This window comes from Vulpes vulpes, chromosome 12 (genome assembly GCF_048418805.1).
Source record: "Vulpes vulpes isolate BD-2025 chromosome 12, VulVul3, whole genome shotgun sequence".
Taxonomy (NCBI): domain Eukaryota; kingdom Metazoa; phylum Chordata; class Mammalia; order Carnivora; family Canidae; genus Vulpes; species Vulpes vulpes.
In genome coordinates, this window is record NC_132791.1 from 81,860,767 (window position 1) to 81,885,525 (window position 24,759).

The 24,759-nt window shown below is 38.0% G+C and overlaps 1 protein-coding gene across 11 annotated transcripts in view; it reads right to left on the reverse strand.

Moving 5' to 3' along the window:
- The window catches only part of CDKAL1 (CDKAL1 threonylcarbamoyladenosine tRNA methylthiotransferase), a 641,987-nt gene that overhangs the window by 393,024 nt on the left and 224,204 nt on the right, over nucleotides 1-24,759 (reverse strand). For all 11 annotated transcript variants that reach the window (XM_072729035.1, XM_025999312.2, XM_025999311.2 and 8 more), the window contains one exon: nucleotides 22,236-22,356. In XM_072729035.1, the coding sequence (XP_072585136.1) occupies nucleotides 22,236-22,356 (121 nt within the window). The remainder of the gene's footprint in view (nucleotides 1-22,235; nucleotides 22,357-24,759) is intronic.

The following is a 24,759-nucleotide window of genomic DNA, read 5'->3' on the forward strand; positions in this document are numbered from 1 at the left end:
TCTCTTCTCCATCATTATCATTTTCTTTTTTCTTGAATGTCACACAAATAAATCATACAGTATATAACCTTTCTAAACTGGCTTTGCTCACTCGGCACAATGCTTTTGAGATTCATCCAAGATGCTAAGGGTATCAATCATTCATTCATGTTTTCATTGCTCACCATCTACTGAATGAATGTAACATAGTTTATTTATCCATTCACCCCCTGAAGGAGGTGACATGAAGGACATATGAAATGTTTTAGTTTGGACGATTTGGAGGGGCACTGCTATAAATACTTGTGTACAGGTATTTTCTCATATGAAGTTTTCATTTCTCATATCCACAAAGGAGGATTAATGGTTGCATGGTAAATTGATGTTACACTTTTTAAGGAAACTGCAAAATTGCTTTATAAAACGGCTACATCATTTTATATCCCTACCAACAATGTGTCAGAAACCCCCCCGGTACTATCAGTATTTCTTAATTTTACCTTGTCTCATATGTAAGGTGCATTATAGCAATGATGCTGAAAAACATTATATGTGCTTATTTACCCCTGGAATATCCTCTTTGGCTTAGTGTCTGTTCATGCCACTCGCCCATTTTTAAATTGGGTTTTTGGTTTTCAAACTAAGTTTAGAGAGTTATTTTGGATATTACTCCTATGCTTGGGGATGTCATGTAAAGATTTTCTGCCGGTGTAGCTTCCTATTTCCTCTCTTTATAGTATCATTCACAGAGCAAAATATGTGCATTTTGATCAAGTCCATCCTTTTTTCTTTTATAGATCATGCTTTGGGTAACATGTCAAAGAACTCTTTGCCTTACCACAGATCACAGAAATGTTCTCCTATGTTTTCTTCTAGAATTCTATAATTTAAAATTTTACATTTGGATGGTTGATACCAGGGTTAACTGTCATTATCTGTAAGGTTTAAGTCAAAGTTGTTTTTTTTTCTTTTTCTATATGGATAACCTTCATTCCAGCAAAATTTGACATTTTTACTGCTTTCTTATTGGACAGACTTGGTACCTTTGTCAAAAATCAACTAGCCATTCTGTGGGGGTCTATTTCTGGACTTGCTGTTCTGTTCCCAATGACTTCTGTGTCTATCCCTTCACCATTACCACATTGTCTTTTTTTTTTTTTTAAAGATTTTATTTATTTGTGATAGTCATAGAGAGAGAGAGAGAGTGAGAGGCAGAGAGACACAGGCAGAGGGAGAAGCAGGCTCCATGCAGGGAGCCCGACGTGGGATTCGATCCCGAGTCTCCAGGATCGCGCCCCGGGCCAAAGGCAGGCACTAAACCGCTGCGCCACCCAGGGATCCCTACCACATTGTCTTGATTGCTGCTGCTTTAGGTTTTAAACTAAGGATGGTGTGATTCCTCTAATTTTATTCTTCTTGAAAACTATTTTAGATGGCTCTAGTTTCTTTGTCTTTCTATATAAAATTTAGGATCAGCTTGTCCATAACTACAAAAAAAAAATCTAACCATAATTTGTACTGAAATTACTTTAAATATATAGATGAATAAGGGAAGAATTGATAATCTTTACTACATTGAGTCTTACAATTCACAACATCATATGTCTGTATTCTTTTTAGGTCTTCTTTGATTTCTTCCATTGTGTAGTTTTCAACGTACAGATCCTAATATGATCTGTTATATTTATACCTAAGTACTTACACCTAAGTAATTTTTCTTGGAGCTCCCATACAAAATAATTTTTTCAATTTCAGTTTCCAATTGTACATTGGTAGTATGTAGAAATATGATTTTTTTGTGGGTTCATGTTGCATTCTTGTTAAACTCATGAGTTCTACGTGGTTTACTGTAGATTCCATGGGCTTTTCTGTAACTGTGCTCTAACACATCTAATATTGACTCTTTGGAAATAAGACCTCAGAGAGTTCCCAGTCTCAGATACCAGGCCTAAAAACAAGGCTGACTCTCAAGGGTCAGTTGTGGTGGCCAAGCCAGTGTTAACCATCATCTGATCTACTAGTTTCAGTCCCTTTTCTTTATCCTTGGAACTGTGTGGTCATGGTGCTAGTATGTCTCACATACAAAGCAACCCAAGCAATGACCAGTTTGACATTCAAATAATATATGCTTTATATGAGAAAAGTATTGTAATGTCAGCATTCTGTTATATACTTATTCCTTGTGTTTCTCTTTAAAGAATGAGCCAAATTAACTAATTTACACAGCAAAATGCAAACTTAGCAACAGCTCATAGTAAAAAATAAGTCTATGCAATGTAAGGAAATGTGGAGCTTAAAAAAAAAAAAAAAGGACAAAAAAAAGATCCCAACATCAAAATGACATCAATCAGTGATGACACTTCCTACAAAAGTAAGCTTTAAGAAAGGAAGTCTGACGAAGTGAATAAATCAGAGTTTCAACCAGTGTTTCAAGATACAGTACTACAGAAAATAATCTAAAGTATTTCTATAGAAAATAATCTAAGTGATTATTTTTTATTATTTTTATTTTATTATTTATTATTATTATTATTTAAATGTTTGTCCTTTTCCTTTTTTTTATAATAAATTTATTTTTGGGGGTGTTCAATTTGCCAACATACAGAATAACACCCAGTGCTCATCCCGTCAAGTGCCCCCCTCAGTGCCCGTCACTCATTCACCCCACCCCCCGCCCTCATCCCCTTCCACCACCCCTAGTTCGTTTCCCAGAGTTAGGAGTCTTTATGTTCTGTCTCCCTTTCTGATATTTCCCACACATTTCTTCTCCCTTCCCTTATATTCCCTTTCACTATTATTTATATTCCCCAAATGAATGAGAACATACACTGTTTGTCCTTCTCCGGTTGACTTATTTCACTCAGCATAATACCCTCCAGTTCCATCCACGTTGAAGCAAATAATCTAAGTGATTATTTTCTAAATTCTCCTAAGGACAGTACACAGGTATTTATCAATCTAGAAGTCTAGGAAAGAAATTAATTCATTTTACATAGCGAATGCTGTAGAACATTCAGGTGTTAGGTTCAAGCTTCATTCTCTCGGAGAACACACTCTGAGAAAGACTAAAATACATACTGAAGAAACAAATAGCAAGAGAGACTTTTAAATAAAAATGTACCACTGGCTTTTAGAAACTGAATCATAAAAAACTTTGAGAGCTTCCATATGCTAGTCATTATTAGGTGCTAGGGATACAAACAAACCTATAGGAATAAAAGGAAGGGAAAGAGTAGAATCAGAAATAAAGATGGAGGACAGCCTGGTGGCTCAGCGGTTTAGCACCGCCTTCAGCCCAGGGTGTGATCCTGGAGACCTGGGATCGAGTCCCATGTTGGGCTCCCTGCATGGAACCTGCTTCTCCCTCTGCCTGTGTCTCTGCCCCTCTCTCTCTCTCTCTCTCTCTCTCTCTCTCTCTCAAATAAAATCTTTAAAAATAAAAAAAGAAAGAAAGAAAGAAAGAAAGATGGGAAAGGCAAATAATGCATGAATAGAAGACAAACACAAGGAGATATAAGGTGTGAAGTTCTTGTGGAGGTTTTCAGAATCAAAAGAGAAGCCTTGAATCTCAATAGCCTCTTTACCTCATTTAATTCAATTCACTTAATAGAAAGATAATTTCACTGTGTTCCACTGTTCATTCACCAAACATTAATGGCCAAAGTAATATGATTTTCTGGTGTTTCAACCTATATATACTTCAATACAAGTTTACATAAAATATAACTTTTATGATGTCTTACAGATCACAAAAGCTTCTAATCCTCTCACTGAGCTCTAAAATCCTAACGGTAAAGGTGTACGGCCCATCAGAGTAGCCTCCTTCTGTCACAAACCAAGTTCTCCTATGTGTGGGTGCAACATGCAGGGCCCCAGTGGGTTTCAGTTTCATCATTTATGAAAAAGAAAATTTTAAATCTCTAAAATCCTTTCCAGCTTTCACAGTCTCTGAATATATGAATCTGCCAAAAGGGTTTTTAATTATCCAAGAATGGATTTGTATTAAGGTGTGTGGGCAGTTGGTATCTGGCCACAGGGCTATAAATAATAAAGGAACTTACTGAATAGTTTGCAAAGTCCACCCCTAATTAAAACGGGTTTCCTCCCCATCTTTTAGAAGAAAGGCCTCAGACCATTCTCATTAGTTGGCAAGAGATCTCAGGCAGTATAACCCATTAATAAAGAGTGTAGAATCAATCTGTTGCTCACTATGCAAACTGTCATGCTATTCTACTATCCATGTAAACATTCAGCAGAAACATATTACAAAGGACAAACCCAGATATTTGCATATATTTAAATTCATCTAGTTCTTTCTCACCTACTGCATCAAAGCAAGGAAGCTGTTGTTTTTAAAGATCTTTTAATTTATTTTAGAAAGAGAGCATGTGTGCATGCATGCACACAAGCAAGAGAGGCAAAGAAGGAAGAGGGAGGGAATCTCAAGCAGACCTCCTGACACATGGAGCCCAGCGGGGGCTTGATCCCAGGACCCTGAGATCACCAGCTGAGCCAAAATCAAGACTAGGTCACCCAACTGAATGAGCCATCCAGGTGTCCCAAAACAAGGAGGCTTCTAATAAGACATCCTAATTATATAAAAGTCAAAGATGTGGGTTCCAGGTATTATTCTATCCATTCATTCACTCAGTCATACAAATGTTTGGATGGTTTAGTAACTTGATTACCCAAAATGCCTATATTGTTTTAGAAGGAAATAAACATACATGGGGTTTAAAAAAGAAAAAAAAAGTAAAGAGAATACAGTCTAATTAATGATGATGATAATAGTGATCACTTACACAGTAATTATTATTTGCCAGAGGACATTCTAAGCTATGTACACATACACTTAATCCCCAAGACAAGCCTATGAAACAGATATTAGTATATTATTAACATTTCCCACTTTAGAGATGAAAACACCAACGCACACACAAACTTGCTCAGAGTTACAAAGTAAGCACTGGAGCCAGGATTTAGACCCAAGCAGTTTGGATCCAGAATTATGCTCCTTAACTACATTAAATGGCCCCTCACATTCAGTACATGAGGCTGCAATTTTTAGCTACATTTATGCTAAGATGGTAGCTCTGGGCAAATTACTTAATCTCTTCAACTTCAGTTTCTCTAAAATGGGGATAATAATGAAGACTTTATAGTGGAATAAAGTATGTATCCTCTTAACTGTTAGCACTGTAAATGGCAATGTTTCAGAAAGCAATTTGAGGGGCACTTGGCTGGCTCATTCAGCAGAACCTGTGACTCTTGATCTCAGGGTCATGAGTTCAAACCCCTCTAAAAACACTGCTTTTAGAAAGCACTTTGAATTTATATCCAAGACCTATAAAAGGGTTCTCAAGTTTGACATAATTCCACTTCTGTTAACTCATCCTAATGAAATATATTTGAAAATCCATGCTTTTTAATATGTAGTAGATTTGACCCTTGAACAACACAGAGGGTTGGTATCAACCCCCTACACAGCTGAAAATCCACACAAACTTTTGACTCCCCAAAATCTTAACAACTGTTGATTGGGATCCTTACCTTAACTACTATTGAGCAGAGATGCCTTACCAATAACATAAACAGTTGATAAAGACATATTGTTTGTTATGTGTACTGTATGCTGCATTCTTACAATAAAATAAGCTAGAGAAAGTGTTTTTTTTTTATTTTAAAATTTTTTATTTATTTATGATAGTCACAGAGAGAGAGAGAGAGAGAGAGAGGCAGAGACATAGGCAGAGGGAGAAGGAGGCTCCATGCACCGGGAGCCCGACATGGGATTCGATCCCGGGTCTCCAGGATCGCGCCCTAGGCCAAAGGCAGGCGCCAAACCGCTGCGCCACCCAGGGATCCCCGAGAAAAGAAAATGTTATTAAGAAAATCGTAAGTAAGAAAAAAATACATTTTTATAAGGCTGTATGTATACTTATTTTAAAAATCCATATGTAAGTGGACCCCTATGGTTCAAATCTGTCTTATAAGGGTTAACCATAACACATGTTAAACATGTTAAAATTAATTGCACTTAAAAGTATCAGAAAAGAAAGGGGGGAAAGACAAAGGTAAATTTATGAAGTACTGTATTCTAAAAAAAAAAAATATATAGAGATACTTTAGGCTAGCTTTATTAAAGTTACATTTTGGCTGCTATCAATATATCTAAATTCAGGGAAAAAAGCTCTTTCAAATATCCACTCTCTTTTTTTTTTAAGATATTAATTAATTAATTAATTTATTCATTCATTCATTCATTCATTCATTCATTCATGAGAGACAGAGGCAGAGACATAGGCAGAGGGAGAAGCAGGCTCCATGCAGGGAGCCCGATGTGGGACTCAATTCCAGGCCTCCAGGATCACGCCCTGAGCCAGGAAGGCAGATGTTAAACTGCTGAGCCACCCAGGTATCCCGCAAATATCCATTCTTTAAAAAACAAAACAAAACAAAAAACCCACAACTAATCATCTAGTATTAGATGTAAAGAAGAAAACAGCATGTTGGTGATACTGAAGACCAAAATATCCAGGCAATCAAAGTATCTTAATGATAATGGCCCCTTGTGGATGGACAGGATACACAAAGATGGAAGAATGGTAAGGGAACTAAGCAATAATTTAAAGAAGAGAAAGAGACTGCAGATAAGAGTAATCAAAGAAAAAAAGGTAAGGCAGGATTAGTCAACCAAAGTGGTCCAGGAACCATTAAGATGCAAGCAAAGCAGTACTGAGTTAAAGAAAGGGAACTAAGAAATTAGGCAAGCCACAGTGATGCTGCCTCCAATAAGCACTGTGGAGCATCACCAGGAAAATATTCTATCTAGGAGTCATACAACAGGCATATTGTGAGTGCTGAATTCTCAATTAGGGCATGCAAGAATAAGGTAACTTATAAATCAAACATGAAGTAAACCCAGAATCGTCTATACTATTCTCCCCTGCTTCATTCACCTACGATAATCCACCATAGAATTTAAAGGTAAGAGAATTACACTATACCTCCAAGGAGCCACTACTAGGTGTCCCTGATCCTTGCAGCAGCAGCACACAGAGCCTCATTCTCTCCTCATGGACATCTGACACAGACAGACATCTCTTTTTCGAAAATCAGTTCAACATGTCAACACAGCTCTGCTATTGCTACTATTGACACAATGTCTTTGTCTTTATAGCTCTGCTTCTTACTTTGCATTTAATTGAAAATTAAGGTGGGAAAATAAATAATAGTGGAAATAAGAATGAGAAAGAAGTTGGGAGTTTGCAGAAAGGGGTATGTTTCACTCTTTGGAAATAAGATCAGAGGCACTGAGTTTAACAGGGAAAACAGATAATCCACATTCAAGGGATGGTGGGGTGGCCCAAACTCCAAAGTGAGAACAGTGTGTGACGGCGGTGAATGAATTATCAAGGGTGATCAACTACCAAAAAGGGTCTCTCACACACACACGTTCCATGTGTCCAACAAGCCCATCTTGGGTCATCATATATTATACAGCTCCTTTCTTATTTTTCTCTATACTTGTGGTCACTTCTAGGTAAATAACCCTAAGTCACACACATATAAAAATAACTGATCATTATTATACTGCACAAAGACCAAAACAGAATTATTTACCAGTGAACTATGCTAGGCTGGGAGTCTCAGAGGCAGGGGTGAACTAGGCAAGCCTTGTTTCTCTCTGCATGTAGAGTACCTGATAGAAACAGAGAGTCTGCAAATATCAGTTGAGTGAGTGAAAGAGCACAGAACAAACAAATACATTGACAAATCCATGAATCAAGAAGACCACCCATCTTGAGATCTTCCAGGCACAAGGTGCTACCAGTCCTAAATAAATAAAACCATTCTTACATACCATTCTCATGATTTTGTAGAGGCACATGGGGAGAAAGAACAACAGAGATGGGGAAAAGGGGCAGGGGAAAAAGAGAAAAGCCTTAAAGTCTCATTTCAGACAGTTTATGTTTTCCTCAAGAACTGTAATGGAACAGTTACATAAAAGGTCCTTTACAAGGTAGAAAGATCTTCCTAAGCCCCTATTACCTCTCACAATTAATAGCTATTTTAAGGAGAACCTGAAAAGAACCATAAAATATTCATTACAAATCACAAAGCTACACATATTGTTTGAAAACACAGGCAGGATTTTTAAAAATGACCTTGCCTTAAACTCAGGTTCCTTAGTGGATTTACAGAAATACAGACATTCCTCAGAGACTGCTTCATCAGATAAAGTAAATGAGGTCGTAACTACATGCACTATTGCCTTTTTAAAAAGCCAAACAAAACATTCTGCTTCGTCAGGGTTACAAAAAATAAAACAACTGGTGCTACCATGCTAAGATGTAGCAAAAAAAAAAAAAAAAAAAAAAAAAAAAGTTTCTAAAATAAATATGAGACATGTACTATTTTTTGAGTCAAAAAAACCGACAAGCCTTTATCCACCATCATATGTGTAGCCAATTATCCTTAATTAAAGTTGTGCTAGACAAGTTTTGGAGGTTCCCCCCCTCTTCCTGATAAGGGTTAGAAAATAAGTTTTCTTGAAGCAACAGGAAAATTGACAGATGGCAGCTCTTTGGATACATCCAATCATCCACTCCCAATGTGCCCTTCCCAGTGTAACTCATTTGCATGCACCCTAACTCAAGCACTGGTTAAAAAAAAAAGAGCAAAATTAAAAAATAAAAATAATTTTTTTAAAAAAAAGGAAAGGGCAGGAAGATCCAGGAGTCCTCTATCTCTAAATCTGCATGATTTAGCAGTCCCAAATGTTAAACATCAAAATAGGGAACTTAGATCTCATTTCACTGGATGAACTTAATGCAGCTTAAGAGGCACCTGACAAGTATCCTAGCCCACCTCCCTTTGACAGCCCATTCTCTTTTTTAAAAATTTGGGGCCCAGAGCATCATCCACAGGTTTAGTATGACATCCTCCACATTAGTCTCAAACTTTAGCTCACACTGGCATTCCTTTCAATTAACTAAACAACTACAGGTCGAATGAAAAGGTAAAAAAAAAAAAAAATGAGCTAGAGATAAAGAACTGGTTAGATGAGGTGGTTCAAGTCACAACTCTGCCACTTACTGCCCTGTGCTCTTCAGCAAACTGCAATCTAAGTAAGTCTGAGGTTTATCTTCTGTATAGTTGTGAAAGTAGTAAACTTAATAATTACACTGAACAGATGCTATATGCCAGGCATTGTGTTAATTTCTTTAAACAGATGACCTCTCAATTCTCACAAAACTATGATTAACCCCATTGTACAAATAAGAGAACTGAGGCTGATGGAGAGGTTGAATAATTTATACAATGTCACAGAGCAAAAGATGAAATCAGGAGGCCAAGGTTTGAACCTAAGCAATCTCAAGCTACCTCTATCTTTCTTCTACCATTCTCTTATTTAAATACCACCATGCTTACCAACTCGTCATTCCCTGTGTAGAACACAGCTATATACATTCCCTATAAGCAATGATTCAACATCACTATCCGGGCATGTTTTCCCACCTGCTTAGATTGCCTTTGAACCCACCCATGAGATAAACGTTGAGACACCGCCTGAATATCCACTTTCTGTGGAAGCCCTCCCTAACTCATCCCAACAATCCATCATGGTCCTAATATAACTCTGTCTACGCCCATACTGTTGTATTTACAATATTATAATTGTTTTGTGCTTGTTTCACTCTCCTGTAGGATTCTCAAGGGCAGAGACCAATACCAAATGGACACATCTATCTATCCTCAGCACCTAACATATGTTCCATCACATTTGTTGAGTAAACAAATGTCCAGACAGGGGGCACTCTGGTTTTCTTAATAAACAAGCATAAAAGACTTCTACACATGAAAAAACTTTCTAAACCATAAACACATCTGGAACTATTTATAATTAATGTACCTCCTCACCATACAATTCTGTCAACTAACCTGAAGAAAGTGTTAAACCAATCTACAATTAACTGTAATCTAAAGTTTCCTTAACACTGTGCCTAAATTTGAGTATCTTTAAATTTTCAGTTTTTTTTATTATCCCTTCCTCAAACTACATAGTTTTGTTTAATTAGAAACGTGGTAAGCGTGATGATATACTTTCTAGTTAAAGCAATGGTATATTCTATAACATGTTAGAATTTGGAATTTTTTTTTAAAACCAACCATTTTTTTTTTTAAGATTTTATTTTATTTACTCATGAGAGATACAGAGGGAGAGAGAGAGAGAGGCAGAGGGAGAAGCAGGCTCCATGCAAGGAGCCCAACGTGGGACTCGATCCCAGGTCTCCAGGACCATGCCCCAGGCTGCAGGCAGCGCTAAACCGCTGTGCCACCGGGGCTGCCCAAAACCAACCATTTCTTTATATATAGCTGCTAAAACAGTTATATATTCATTTCAAAGTTTATATAAAACAATGACTACATAAAGAATTTACAAAATTTATAATTAAATCCCCATCCTAATACTGCCTAAAATTTCTAACTGAGCCACTTATTTAAAGGCGTTTATTACACCAGCATTTAAAAGTTCTATTTAAAGATAACTACTTCGGGGTCCCTGGGTGGCTCAGCGGTTTAGCGCCTGCCTTTGGCCCAGGGCACGATCCTGGAGTCCCGGGATCAAGTCCTGCATCATGCTCCCGGCATGGAGCCTGCTTCTCCCTCCTCCTGTGTCTCTGCCTCTCTCTCTCTCTCTCTCTCTCTCTCTCTCTATCATGAATAAATACATGAATCTTTAAAAAATAAAAATTAAAAAAAATAAAGATAACTACTTCACAGGTATGAACCAATAGTGCCATCCACTGTTCTTAGGAATGACGTTTCCCAAATGCAGTTTTTTAATCCACTAAAAAATAAGGTTACTTTAAAATTTCATTTCAACAGTATTTAAGTGAAAATAAGGTATTTGGGGATTTCACTGAAGATATCAAAAAAGCACCAAATTTCAGGACAACTAGTTTTTGGATTAAAAAAATGTAACAAGTTCAAAATTGCCATAAATACTCCAATTTCACACATTTAATTGTTTGAGATAAGTTTCACTTCATTCACAGTCCAAATTATCATATTCTCTTTTTTTACAAAACAATTGTCTATAGCAAGAGAGAAGTAATTAGAATTACACTCCAGTTCAGCCAGAAAAAATTTTCTGCGTTTGAGTAACACTGCTGTCACTAAAATACTAAAATATTTATGAAGTGAATACTGTCAGCAGGACACTGTACTAAAAGCTATGGGAGAATTAAGATTAATTTTTTTTTAAGTTGTCACTCACATAACACTAAACAAATGAAGTGGGCAACTGACAAGCTGATGGTGAACTGAATGAACCCTAACTTTAAATCCTAGTACCAGAAATTTTCTTGCTCAGATAGTAAAAAGGATGAAGAGAAAAGATGGGGAGGAGGCGCCCTGGAGAATATTGGCAAAGAGGATACAGCAACATAAAAATTCTAAAAAAAAACACTTATTAAAGTACCCATATTATGTTGGGGGACACATACAATAGGTAACATGTGCCCATGGTAGAAAAGAAATCACCTCTAAGAGATATCTAATTTATCTCAGTCATGAAGCCAGAAAACAACAGTGTCTATAACTCCAGTGCCTTCTCCAGAATAAGCTGGTGTCACATTCAAGGCTCATGATCAAGAGAGAAGGTTCTTGGCCTTCATTAGTTTATAGAAGAATGAGAATAATAACAGCTCTCTGCTCATTTTAGAAATGTGCTAAGAGAACAGTTACAACTTCTAGATTCCGATTTCACAAAAACCATGTTAGGACTTTTATACTGTACTTTTGAAAGAATTTAATGTATATAATATAAAATGTGCAAGTCAGTTTTAGGCTATAACTCTAAGAACAGTCTCTCTTTTCTAGTAATTAATCAGAAAGACTACCTTCCTAAGATTACTGGTATGTTTTAGTTTTTTATTTTTGTTAACAGCAGAGGCTTTGCAAATTAGCATACTAAATGACCGAAATAAGTTTTCACTTGTAGAAGTAGTGGTTAGGTACTAAGTACAAGAGGCTAACTACTAGCATAAAAGATAGTAGAAACAAGATCTCATTAGTGAAATCAGTGACACTCAAGATAAGTGGATTGGCTAAAATATTCTCCACTACAGGGTAAAGGATCTTGCAACACACTCACTGAGACCAGTGTTTCTCAAACATAGTGACAGACCAGGGTTTTGATTTCCAAACTCTTAAAAAAACATTATTATTTTTTAAATTACAAGACATATCAGCGATGTTAAACTACCTTAAAAGTTTTTAAAATGTTTGTTCTCAAATCTCTACACTTGTCACAGACCAGCCATCAGTAGTTATTGACTCAGTATTGTCCATGAACCACACTTTGGGTAGTCCTGGCTTGGAACATTAGAGATATTATTCTGGTTTGGTCCCTATAGGACCATCACTCCAGAGACATTGGTAGAGGATTCTGGTCAATTGTGATGGATCATATTGTCTCACTGGGCTCACGTGAACCTTTCATGCAAGGTGTGATTTAATCACCCAAAAGGAAAGAGAATTAGGATTTTACCAGGCTTGTAAGAACAGCTGGACTGTGCCAGCTTGCTTAATAAGTTCTTATTACAGATTTTGGACTGGGACTTGCTTTCATTACAACCTGACAGCTGGGTTATAAGGAAGCAACTAATCCCCATTGGTAGTGACTACTGCCTATCAGGAAAAAACCCTAAGAGTTAGTCGTACATAAGGAAATTGGCTTAGGTTAATTTGCAGTCATCAGTGCCCTGATGAAAGAAAACAAAACAAAACAAAACAAAAAAACAACCAAAAGCCAATACTGCTCCGTAAGTTTTAAATAAGAGAATGATTATATAGTCTGCCAAATCCTTTCTGGGAAATGTTTTATATTGAGATTCTGGCGCTTAAGGAGTGGTGTTATGACCTCCTAACAGCTGTCTCTAAGGATGGCACTGGAGCGGAGGGAGCTATTCTCCAGACAGCACATGTAGAAGGCGGCCACGGTTGACATCATCAGGGCATCTGAACAACAACCTAGCATGAACTACAAAAATAACATCTTATTTCTTCACGTGATGCAAAGATATAAAGCCTCAATAAATCATTACTGAATATACTAATATACGGAGTCATTTCAAAGACATTATAAGATCCCCCAAATTTTATCCACTCACAATATTAAAAAGATCCTTCCCTAGTATGAGTGAGGGTGATTCCACATATATTCAAACTTCTAATAGGGTCCCTAGGAACCTTCATTTTTTAAAAGCTTTTTAGAGCCCTTCTAATTAAATGCCTTTAAAAATGTTTTATTTTATACATTGTAATTTTCTAAAAGCTCTAACTTAAGAGTAACATAAGATTTGAGGCTTCTATTTTCCACATGTACGAAAGATGGCGGTAGTCCGTTTAATGTCGAAGGCCAAGGGAACTGTTTCACTGTGTTGCTGCCACTGCATCTCATAGAGGGGCAGTAAGGAAATGTCTGAGTATCTCACAACTCTCAAATTTGAGGTCTGTGAGTCCCTGCTGTGCACCCTTAGCCCCTAGAAAAGATAGTCATGCTGTGATCTAAAAGCATTCCCCAGAATACAGAATAGAAAGAGATCCAAATCCTCCCAATACAGGAGCTGCAATTAATTCTGGGTTTAGAACGGAGTGCTTTTGGATTAGTTCATTTCATATTAGTTACCTGCTGACTTGGGAAATGTTTACCTTTGTATATATCATAATACCTAATACAATACCTGGTAATGTGTAAGCACAGAATAATTGTATTTTCAAATGTATCTAGTTAATAACTATTTCAAGATGCAGTCATTAGAACTAGAAAGATAACAAAATATTATTAGTTGTGATTATATTTCTCTAAAAACAACTCCACTTGTATAAAAATAAATTATCATTCTTTCATTCACTCATTCATATTTAGAGAGCTTCTATGCATCCAGCACTCGGATACAGATGATAAATTCTGGACATCACAGAAAGAAAGTGAAAACATCCAAATTAGCTTTTTTTCACAAAGATATGATGTTACTGGTGGGAAAAAGTAACAGATACTTTTAAAAAATGATAATAAATTCAAATATGCAATCTGAAAGAAAATTAGATTCCTTCTTAAAGGTTCCCATATACCATCATTTTATGTCTGACAGATGGCAAGTAACAAGAAAAATGAGATAAATCTTAAAAGAGAAAGTATTAGTAAAATATTACAGGGTCAGACAGAATTTTTCTTAGATGTGTTCAGCCCAGGGGAGGATTATCCCTTCAAACTAGGGATAATCTGATAGTAGTACCTAAAAAGCGTTACAATTTCTATCAGAACTGCTAAGCAGTATCCAGCTCTTGGCTTTGGAAGAACAAAAATTGCCAAGAGATTGTCAAAACTGATGACTTTAATAGTGACAGAGAAGGCAAAAATGAGGCACAGATTTTCTTTATGGCCCAATTTCCAACTTTTTACTTATGTCTCTATACTACCTAGGACCTTCTGTCTCTACTAGGAAAAATAAGGCAATTACACACATGGAGCCCCTAACAAAAACTTAGCATTCTAACCTCACTTTACTTCTTCTGTTTATACACATAAACTACTTACTATATGGACTACAGTGCTTGATTGATCCTTTTTTTATTTCTCAGCCATTAGAAAGGATGAATACCTACCATTTACATTGACGTGGATGGAACTAGAGGGTATTATACTGAGTAAAATAAGACAGTCAATCAGAGAAAGACAATTATCATATGGTTTTGCTCATATGTGGAATATAAGAAACAGTGCAAAAGATGATAGGGGAAGGTAAGGAAAACTGAATGGGAAGTCATCAGAGGGGGAGACAAACCATGAGAGACTCTTAGTTCTAGGAAACAAACTGAGGGTTGCTGGAAGGGAGGTGAGTGGAAGGAATGGGGTAATTGAGTAATGGGCATTAAGGAGGACATGTGATGTGAAGAGCACTGGGTATTTTATGCAACTGATAAATCACTGAACACTACATCTGAAACTAATGATATACTATATGTTGGCTAATTGAATTTAAAGAAAAAAAGATCTTTTAAAATTTACATATATATCCACATATATCTACTTCAGAACTATGACCTCACTCTACCAATTTAATGAGAAAAATGAAACACCTCAACATGAATCTTCAAATTTTTATCTTTACCTCAGAAACTAGCTTATTTCTGGCTGGATATTTAATTCAAATCTAACATGTTATGTCACTTCCAGTTTACAGAAAATATATAGCGTAGAATAACAACTGAACTTCAACACCAATGGGAGGAAGAGAGGGAAGAAGAGCAGTGACAAGTTTTGAGGAGAGACGTTGGTGTTCCAGTCAAGAACCTACCCTTTCTCGAGTCAGTGCCTTCAAAAGATCATGGTATATTCACTAAAACATAAGGGGATGAAACATGGAAATACTTCCTACCCTCTATTTCACCTGCTAGCATGAAAGAACTGAAATACCTTCTGTACACTTGTACACTCCTCGGTTAAGATCTTTAAGAAAAAGAACTAAGTCCTACACTTGGGCTTACTCGTGTCCTTTACTCCTATACCTGAGGAGGCACAGAAGTGATCTCCTTCCTTGCCAAGGCTTACCTTTCCATCTGTATACAAAGTCCTGCTGAAACACTCTTCTTAAAGTATTTCCACTCCATATGCCCCTGCCTGTAAACAGGCCCAGACAGAAGCATCTTTCTTTCTTTTTAAGATTTTATTTATTTATTTGAGAGAGAGAGAGAGAGAGAGAGAGAGAGAGAGAGCATGAGAAGGAGTGAGCCCCTTCTCATGGGGCAGAGGCAGAGAGAGAGAAACAGGCTCCCCATGGAGCAGAGAATCAGATGATGCAGAGCTCAATTCCAGGGCCCGGAGATCATGATGTGAGCCGAAGGCAGCTGCTTCACTGACTGAGCCACCCAGGGGCCCGCAGAAACATCTCTCCATTCTCTAGAGATCACTTCTCTTCCTTTACAGTTAAACTCCTCAAAAGAGTAATCTTCTTGGAGGAAAACTTCGTAATTTTGAATCTGGTTTTTCATTTTTCCCAGTCTCCAGAAACGGTTCACCTATCCCAGCATTACTTCTCCTGAAGGCATCTAATACAATTGATGGGATGATACACTCTATTCATACACCTTCATCTCTAACTATTCTTCATTCATAGATGACTCTTTCCATTTCCTATGCACAGGCACTGAGCACTCACCTTCAGTGACCTCAAGCACTCAAGTCTCTCCAACTAAAGCTACTTTCAGGCCTTGTATTTCCACCCCCAGCCATTCTTTGGAACTTCCAAATTAATGCTTACAAATAATTCCACTGGAGAATGCCAAAGCCCATTTTCTTAATGATGACACAGTTGTGGCATCCTTACTTTTCATTCCCCAAGCTGCCACTTGGGCCCTCATTCCTTCCTGGTGGGGTTGCTATAATGACCTCATCAGTGACCTCCTTATACCTACCTTCCAACACTCACCCATATTACAAGCTGGTACTAGAATAATCTTCTTAATGCCCAACCATGATTATTTCTCACCTATGCACCAAACTTTAGTGGCTCTCCTTTTCCTTTACTAACTGAATTAACTGTAATTTCTCACTGTGGGGCAGTTACATTCTTCACACAAAAGATGATTTATCCCAATTCTCCTACTGGAAATACCATACTACAACCCTGAGAAAATTATCTTCTTCACCAACAACTCATATGGTCCACTCATATGCCTTTGTCCATTGTTTTCTCTACATACAGTTTTTTCTCATCATACCTATCCTAATCCCTGGAACTAAAACATGCCAAATGGGAAAGCTGCAGATGATACGAAGGTTGCTAAACAGCTACATTAAGATAGAACATCCTGGATTCTCCAGGTGGCTCTAATGTAATCACTGAAAAGTGGGAGAGAGAGATTCAGAGTAGGAGGATAAATACAATAGTGCAGGCTTTGAAGATGGAAGAAGGGGACCATAAGCAAGGAATTTGGGTGGCCTTTACGGGCTAAAGAAAGGAAGTAAACAGATTCTCCCCAACAGCCCAAAGAACACAGCCCTGCCTATATCATGATTTTAACACAGCAAGACCTGTATCAGACTTCTGACTTTTAGAACTATAAAATAATAAATTTGGATACTGTTGAGCCTCCCAGTTTGGTCATTTGAAACCAAACACACCTCCATACATAATTACCACAATTCTACCTATCTTTCAGGGCTTGTTTCAACAACCTCTATAATGCAAAGACTATTCAGCCCCCCTTGAGTTCCCTCTCTGACAACCATGCTGGATAGGCTTCCTTGCTCCTGTGAACCCACAAAAGTATCTGATGGAAGTAATAGGTCAGTCTCGGTCTTAGCCACTCACCAGCTACAGGACAGTGTAAAGTCCCTTAACCTCACTGCACTTTACTTTCTTCATCTATCAAAAAACAGTCTGATGAGGCTGTTGTGAGGATTAAACACAGGAAAGAATATACATTTCAAAGTACTGTGTCTGGCACATGGTAAGCACTCAAGTGTTAACCATCATCATGAACTTTATTCTTACCTGTCTTTCAGAGCTACAGCCACATCACTGTCTTATCACCATACCAGACAGACACATGCCTACCCACGCTTCTTCTGCAGGGAATCTCTACCGCACAACAGAGAGTTTAACAGAAGAGTGGCAACCTCAAAAAGTTCACCTCAGAAAACAAGAAGAGCACTGGTAACTGGAACAATGAATCAAGTGTGCCAAAATTTATATACTCACTAGAGCAAATATAAATAAAGAGGAATATCTGAATGCCAGAGAGAGGGTTTAGGAGAAAAGATAAATGTTATTTAAGAAATAAAAGGCGGGGATCCCTGGGTGGCGCAGCGGTTTGGTGCCTGCCTTTGGCCCAGGGCGCGATCCTGGAGACCCGGGATCGAATCCCACATCAGGCTCCCGGTGCATGGAGCCTGCTTCTCCCTCTGCCTGTGTCTCTGCCTCTCTCTCTCTCTGTGACTATCATAAATAAAAAAAAAAAATTAAAAAAAAAAATTAAAAAAATATTATAAAAAAAAATAAAAAATAAAAAAAATAAAAGGCACCCTCATTATAGACACTGTAATCAAATAGATAATTCTCTCAGCTCTTCCAGAATCTACCATGACCTGAAAATTCTAACTTCTTCATTGGTAAAGCAATCAATATACTTCTTGTACTCCTTTAGAAAGGGAACAAAGCAAAACAACTTTGTAGACTCTAATAGTAATTTCAACAATTTACTAAAACATTCAATAAAACTTGCTGCAAATGAGTCTTTTCCCAAATGGAAATGGAAAATTTGTATGGCATTTAAGATGTCCATTTTTAGTTTGAAAGCAATAAAACTTTGTCAAGATTTTGATGAAAAGGATCATTTTTCTCTTGATAGAAATAATTATGGATATACTTCTTTTAAAACATTTGAATGTAGGTTAAAAAGAAAAAAGGAATGAGCTTCACCAGAGGTAAAAAGTAAAATCCAAGTTAAGATGTTAAGAGTGACACCGTGACAAATGCTATGGGGATGCCCTCACCTGAGAGCAAATGATAAGGCTATAACTGATTCAGGAAAGTGATTAGGACTCAGAGAAGGTTAGAAACTCCAAACTCAATTAGAGAGAGTATGGACTGAATTCTCTTTACATCAAAAGCATATTTGCTAATTTACTTACTAAGGGTTGGTGCTATATGGTAATATGAGAGATGGTAAATATCCAGTGAGCTTTAAAAAGTTTATAGTGTAGGGACGCCTGGGTGGCTCAGTCAGTTAAGTGTCCAACTCTTTGATTTCAGCTCAGGTCATGATCTAAGGGTCACAAGGTCGAGCCCCATGTCGAGTTCCACATGCAGTGGGGAGTAGGCTTGAGGACAGTCTGTCTCCCTCTCCTCTACCCCTCCCCCCCCATGCTCATGCTCACATGCGTGCACTCTCTCTAAATAAATTTAATTTTTTTAAATAAAAAGTTTATAGTATAGCTTTACTGTAAGAAACACTAAATCTTGGGATCCCTGGGTGGCGCAGCGGTTTGGCGCCTGCCTTTGGACCAGGGCGCAATCCTGGGGACCCGGGATCGAATCCCACGTCAGGCTCCCAGTGCATGGAGCCTGCTTCTCCCTCTGCCTGTGTCTCTGCCTGTGTCTCTGGCTCTGTCTCTCCTTCTATCTCTCAAGAATAAAAAAAAAAAAAAAAAAAAAAAAAGAAACACTAAATCCAAAAGAAGGGAGACTCAAAAAATATACATGAAAAATTTTAACTTAATCACTTTTAAAATGGGTACCTAAAGCAAATTTCGTAACGTTTCTTAGGGCAACAAACAATAGTTATGACTTCAAAACAAAACGTGTATTCAACAAATATTTACTACATACTCAATTTCATACTAGATACTGAACTTAGAGATAATAATACAATAATAATTTAAACACTTTCAGAGCCCAAGAAGTTTACAATTTAAAATATAAATTAGGGGCACCTGGGTGGCTCAGTCGGTTAAGCACCTGCCTTTGGCTCAGGTCATGATCCCAGGGTCCTGGGATCGAGCCCTGCATCAGGCTCCCTGCTCAGTGGGGAATCTGCTTCTCACTTTGCCCTTCCCCCCTGCTCGTGCTTTTTCTCTCAGATAAATAAATAAAATCTTTTTAAAAATAAAATAATAAAATAAAATATAAATTATACAGTCTGAAAGTGCCATAACCTAGATACATAGGGAATGTGGTAGATGCACAATACAAAGAGAGATGTATTCAGCCCAATCAAGAGAGCACATAACTGCACAGGGAAGGCTTACCAACATGGTGAATAGGGAAAGGGTGAGATGTGCCAGGGACACCTGACAGCATGCACCGGGCCTGAGGTCAGGAGACAAGACAACCTTGAGTTTGGGAAGCTCCAGTTGTTCAGTGTGATTGAGCAGGGAGTAACCATATTAGAGGCACAGAGAAACTAGACAAAGTACCTTTGAAGACAAACTGTCAAAAGCAATAGTCAAGAAGTCAGCAAGGGCTGCCAAGTCACCCTGAAGAGACCCAATGGACCTAAATACAAGTGTTTGACAGACCATAAAATCTTAACACACTTAAAGAAATGTATCTCAGCAAAAAAAGGATGAGGGATGATCAATCCTATACTGAAAAAAAAAGATGGAGGGGGGAGAGAGAGAGAGAGAGAGAGAGAGAGAGAGAGAGAGAGAGAAAGAGATTCTCAGAAACACTTGACTTTGTTCTCCTGGAGGCATTGTTCAGGAGAAAGCACACTTAGCCAAACTCCAAGTATCACTGTCCAACTGGTAAGGCAATCTGTACTGTGAAGAGAGTTTAGCATAAATCCATTAAACTTTCAAATTATAAAAATCAATGATTCATTCATTCAGTAAGTAAATATTTATTAAATCCCTGCTGTGTACGTTCTTCCATATTCTGAGGATACAGTAGGAGGCAAGGGAGACAAAACTCCCTGCCACCTTGGAGCTTATTACACGCCAATGACAGGAAAAATGAAAATATAAATGAACTCATATAGATTTCAATAATGAGGGGTGTCACAGAAGAAAATAGGCAAACATGGAGGACAGGGAAAGTAGGGATATGGCAATTTTCAGTAGGAAATCGGGAGTAAAAAGAAAAACTGCAGTGTGTGAAGGAAGGAGGATAGAGATGGAGGGAGAGGCAAACAGCCTTATGCTTGTAATTTGGCTCAGGCTCAAAATATTAGATGCTCCAGTCAATGTGATAACTACACTTTTTGCTGCTATATTCTGATTTAATCACTAGCCTCTGAGCTTGATGAGTATAGGTTTCTGCATCTTCATCACTGAAGGCCAGATAGTGGTCTAATACCCATTCAGCAAAGCAAATAAAAATCACCCTACAGGGCTTTGAGAGAAAAAAACAAACGACTTCTTCAACCTTCCCTGGTCTTTGGTAGCGATAGGAAGGCTTAACCAGAAGGTGATAAAACCAGAGAAAGGGTGACCTGTGACTGTTGTCACAGAGCTGCAACTCTGCAGGAGGAAGGGGAGGCTATGCTTAGAGATGGCAAGATGCTGGAGGGAAAAGACAAGCTCATCTGCTCTCCAAAGGGAACAGCATGAAGGAAGCAAAGGACAGAGGAAAACAATTCTAGAAAAGAGGGAAGGATGATGAAATCAAAAAGCAGGAAAGAGGCACCAGGGTGGCTCCATCATTGAGCATCTGACTCTTGATTTTGGCTCAGGTCATCTCAGGATGGTGAGATTGGGCCCACATTGGGCTCCAAGCTCAGCGTGGAGTCTGCTGGAGATTCTCTCCTTTTCCCTCTGTATGCTGCCCCCCATTCATGCTCTCTTTTAAATTAAAAAAAAAAAAAAAAGGCAGCAGGTTAGCTTACGTTTTATTAGTGGAGGGACTACCATGATTTAAAGAACAGAAGGGGGGATCCCTGGGTGGTTCAGTGGTTCAGTGCCTGCCTTTGGCCCAGGGCGTGATCCTGGAGTCCTGGGATCGAGTCCCAAGTCAGGCTCCCGGCATGGAGCCTGCTTCTCCCTCTGCCTGTGTCTTTGCCTCTCTCTCTCTATGTCTATCATGAATGAATAAATAAATTCTTAAAAACAACAACAACAACAACAGAAGGCCTTGGCCTCATCAGACTTTCAAGTTACACTAATATTGACGACAAATTCCATATATGCAAATAAAACTCAGGATGAATGAGCACACAAAGCATCATAGTAAGAGACAGGAACTTCAGACCTAGATGTGAAATTTTTGAGCGTTTACTACTTAGCTATAATGCTTATTTTTAGTTCAAAGCTCATAAGGGCAATATTTTAAGACATGTGTTTCAGATAGTCGGTAATCAAAATATGGTTAATATCTTGGGCATTATTTACAATAACCCTATTGAAAAAAACAGATGATGGGTATGCTAACCATTCCAACAACAAAACACCCTTTTTAAAAATATATTAACCCAAGGGCATGGCTGGAAAATTAAATCTATGTTTACTACCAAAAAGACGTCAGAATAATATTAATCAAAGACCTAAAGCCCTGCTGCAAATATACATGTAATTTGCACACAGGGAACATTTAATAGGGGACTGTCTTCATGTGGTTTCAAGCTTTTTGATTTTTCTCTCCCATGGAAATGTTCAGCTGCTTTACTGTGTCACATGTCCAGGGGGAAAGCCTGAATTCATGGATACATTGAATAGTGGATGCATGAGTCTGAGAGACACTTACCCAGTATTGACGGAAATGATTTCTATCAGTGGATTTTTCCTAATCTTTGGCAGATCCAACCGTGCTCCACCCAGCCGCTTCCCATTAGCCTTTTTCTGACCCAGCAGCCTCACGGAATGACCTTCAAATAAAGCACATAAATATACTTTAGCATTGGCCACAGAACATCACTTTCATTCACTTCTCTCAACAAACGTGTTCATATTTTCACTTACCTCCTTCTTTGAGGAAACAAACAACTATATATATATATATATATATATAAAAGAGAGGATGTGATCGTTCACCTAAGAAAACTGTCAAAGGGCAAAACAGCTGCATGTGCATCCTGCAGTCAAAAGTGCTGTGCTTATATTATTTGCACATTTCTACTGCACAGATGACAGCAACAGAAACATCCTCAGAATGTCATTCCGTAAGGTATACGTGCTCTCAAGCATTGACCAGGTATGTACGTGAAGCAGAAAGGCTTTACATGGGCACTGGCCCTGCCAGGCAACTCACTGCTGGGGGATTAAAAAAAAGAAAAAAAAGCAGAAGCAGATTACCTGCTCAAAGCAAACAGCAAATCAAAGAAATAAAGAATTAAAAAGCTGAGATAAAATAACACTTTAGGGTCAGATTTTTTTAAAACAAAAGTTTTTGAACTTATTTTTTAAAGATATTACAAAAGAAAATCAGACTATTTCTAAGAGTCACAAAAATATTTATAATTTTGAAATTTTGGATTAATTGCAGTTGTAGAAAATATGGAACAACAGTACTAAGACTTCTTATTCCCTTGAGATTCTCCAATTATTATTTTTTCCATGTTTACATGGTCTTTTTCTCATTACATACATAGTGTTCTTTTTAATAATTTTACCAAGGTATATCCTATAAGATTCACTCATTGTGAACATACAACTTAATGATTTTAAATAAAGACAGTTATACAGTCATTACAAAAACCTGGTTTTAGAACATATGCATTACCCCCAAAATTCCCTTAAGTTTATGTATAGTGCACCCTTGCTCCCATTCCAAAATATATCACATTCTGATTGGTTGACCAGCTGGTGGATGTTTGGATTGTTTCCAATTAATATCTATTAGAATAATGCTTCTATGAATATCCACATACAAGTCTTCATGTGGACATAAAATTTTATTTCTCTTGGATAAACTCCTAGGAATAATTGCTGGGTCGTGTGGTCAATTTGTATATAACTTTATCAGAAACAACTATTTTCTAAAGTGGTGGTACCATTTTATATCTTGCCAGCAATGTGTGAAGGCTTAAGTTTCCCCACATTGTCAATGAAGACCTCATGCTGTAACTTTGATAGCAGCACTTCTGGTGAGAAGTAATATATGATTGTGGTTTGAATGAATATGCATTTTTCCATAGTGATTATGATGTGGACACGTTTCCATGTGTTTATTAGCCAACTACAGGTCTTATTTGGCAAAATATGGTGATGGCTCATTTTTATGTGTCACCTTGACTAAGCTACAGGGTCCCCAGACACTAACCAAACGTTCTCTCGTTCTCTCGAGTGTTTCTGTAATGATGTTTCTGGTCTTAACTGATATCTGAGTCAGTAGACTGAGTAAAGCAGATTAACACTAATGGGCCTTATCCAATCAAAGACCCAAATAGAACAAAAAAAGGCTAAGAGGGAACCACTGCTGCCTGGCTGGAGCTAGGTCATTGCTCTTTTCCAGCCTTCAGATTCTGAGAGAAAGAGAGGCTCTTCTTGAATCTTGTTGCTGCCCAATCACAGACTAAAAATTATACCATCAGCTCTACTGATTCTCAGGCTTTTGGACTTGGACTGGACCTACACATCAGCTCTGTTGGGTCTTTATTTTCTTTTAAGATTGTATTTGTTACTTAGGAGAGGGAGAGAGGGAAGGGGGAGACAGAGAGGTAGAGAGAGAGTGAGAGAATGAATGAGTCAGAGGAGGGGCAAGGGACCTCCCACTAAGCAGGGACCCCAACACGGGACTCAATCCCAGGACCCTGAGATCATGACCGGAGCCGAAGGAAGACACTCGACTGAAGAGCCACCCAGGGGCCCCTCTCTTAGATCTTTAGCTTGTGGACTACAGTCTCAGGAATTCTTAATCTCTACAACGTTTCCATAATGGTATGAGCCAATTCCTTATCATACATTTCTTTTCAACACACATACCCTACTGGTTGTTTCTCTAGACAATCCTCAGTAATATAAATGTCTACTCCAGAAGTTTGCCAATATTTTAATTGGAGTAACTGTCATAGAGTTATAAGAATTCTGTATTCTGCCTTCAAAACCTTTTTCAGGGATCCCTGGGTGGCTCAGCGGTTTAGCGCCTGCCTTCCACCCAGGGCGTGATCCTGGAGTCCCGGGATCGAGTCCCACATCGGGCTCCCTGCATGGAGCCTGCTTCTCCCTCTGCCTGTGTCTCTGCCTCCCTCTCTCTCTCTCTCTCCTTTCTCTCTCTCTCTCTCTCTCTGTGCCTCTCATGAATAAATAAATAAAACCTTTCAAAAAAAATC